Source organism: Sphaeroforma arctica, assembly GCF_001186125.1.
Source record: "Sphaeroforma arctica JP610 unplaced genomic scaffold supercont1.8402, whole genome shotgun sequence".
NCBI classification, from domain to species: Eukaryota; class Ichthyosporea; order Ichthyophonida; genus Sphaeroforma; species Sphaeroforma arctica.
In genome coordinates, this window is record NW_014032156.1 from 1 (window position 1) to 1,239 (window position 1,239).

Here is a 1,239-nt window from a genome sequence, read left to right on the forward strand (position 1 = left end):
TATATATATGAAAGAACCAATCGGCTGACATTGGGCACTGATGTATCAACATTACACAAGCTATTGATAGTGCATATTTGTGTGTTGCCTTTTCGCTCATTTGCTAACATTGTCCATCGATGTGATAATACACAGGTACAACACACTGGCCTTTGCATTGCCCGTCTGCTGCTGCGCCGTCATTGCCATAGCAACGAAGATGAAAGCCCATACTCCCACATTTCTTAATAGGGACCAGAGTGACGAGTGGAAGGTATGGTGTGGTATCGGTATTAATTCATTATTAATTTCAATGAAGAAGTGTAAATTGTATCTATCATTCGTGGTAGATGGGTCCTTTTCATGTGTAGTCGCATGTGTACTCGTCGGAATTGCATGTAGCTCATACGGTTACTCGCACCTGTGGATATATTTTTACTTGGCCATAGACATTCACCGATGCTAACTCTAAAACCCTAAAACCCTAAAACCTAAAACTGAAAAATGCTAAACTCTAAGTAATCTGGTCTTCTGCTGTGTGTACCGCTGTGGTTCTTCACCGCCGTTCATATCTACATACAGAGCAAAACATACAGAGAAGCACATATATACTCTAAACCCGACCATTCGTGGTTGCCATGCACTTAACAAAGTATTAGACGGAGTGTGGTGCTCTAGACATGCGTCGAGGATATAGTCCTGCGCAGTCTGCGGGCTGTATTCAATTGATACCATCTTGTCGCACTGTAGAGGTGTAGTAGTATTTCGGTACTTTTCTTGCCTGCCTGTCTGCAATCAGCCATACAGTCATGAGGGTTGACTCACCTCTCTATATTTAACTTATACATATACTGGTACTTATAATCACTTACAGGGCTGGATGCAGTTGATGTTCCTGATCTACCACTACACCTGGGCAAGTGCGGTACTGCCCATCTACGTGATAATTCGCATCTTCGTGGGCTCGTACGTTTGGCTGAGTGGGTACGGCCACTTTTTCTTCTTTTATAAGAAGAGCAATTTCGGGTTGAACAGAATGGCCCAGGTGAGTGTTAGTCAGCTGGTTTATGATATCCATACTCTATATATATCAACGATATATATATATATATATATGTATATATATATACCACGCAAACACACACACAGCCACACACAAACACATACGCACACACAAACACACACACATGCACACACACACACACACACACACACACACACACACACACACACCACACACACACACACACACACACACAC

General features: G+C 42.5%; 1 protein-coding gene across 1 annotated transcript; it reads left to right on the plus strand.

Annotated features, from left to right (window-relative positions):
- Window positions 1-135: 135 nt before the first annotated feature.
- Window positions 136-1,035, plus strand: SARC_16570 (hypothetical protein; the record flags this gene model as incomplete). The annotated part of the gene is made up of 2 exons (XM_014289323.1): window positions 136-253; window positions 854-1,035. Coding segments are annotated over 2 exons (300 nt in total), but the record flags the coding sequence as incomplete, so codon positions are not given.
- Between the last annotated feature and the right edge of the window lie 204 nt (window positions 1,036-1,239).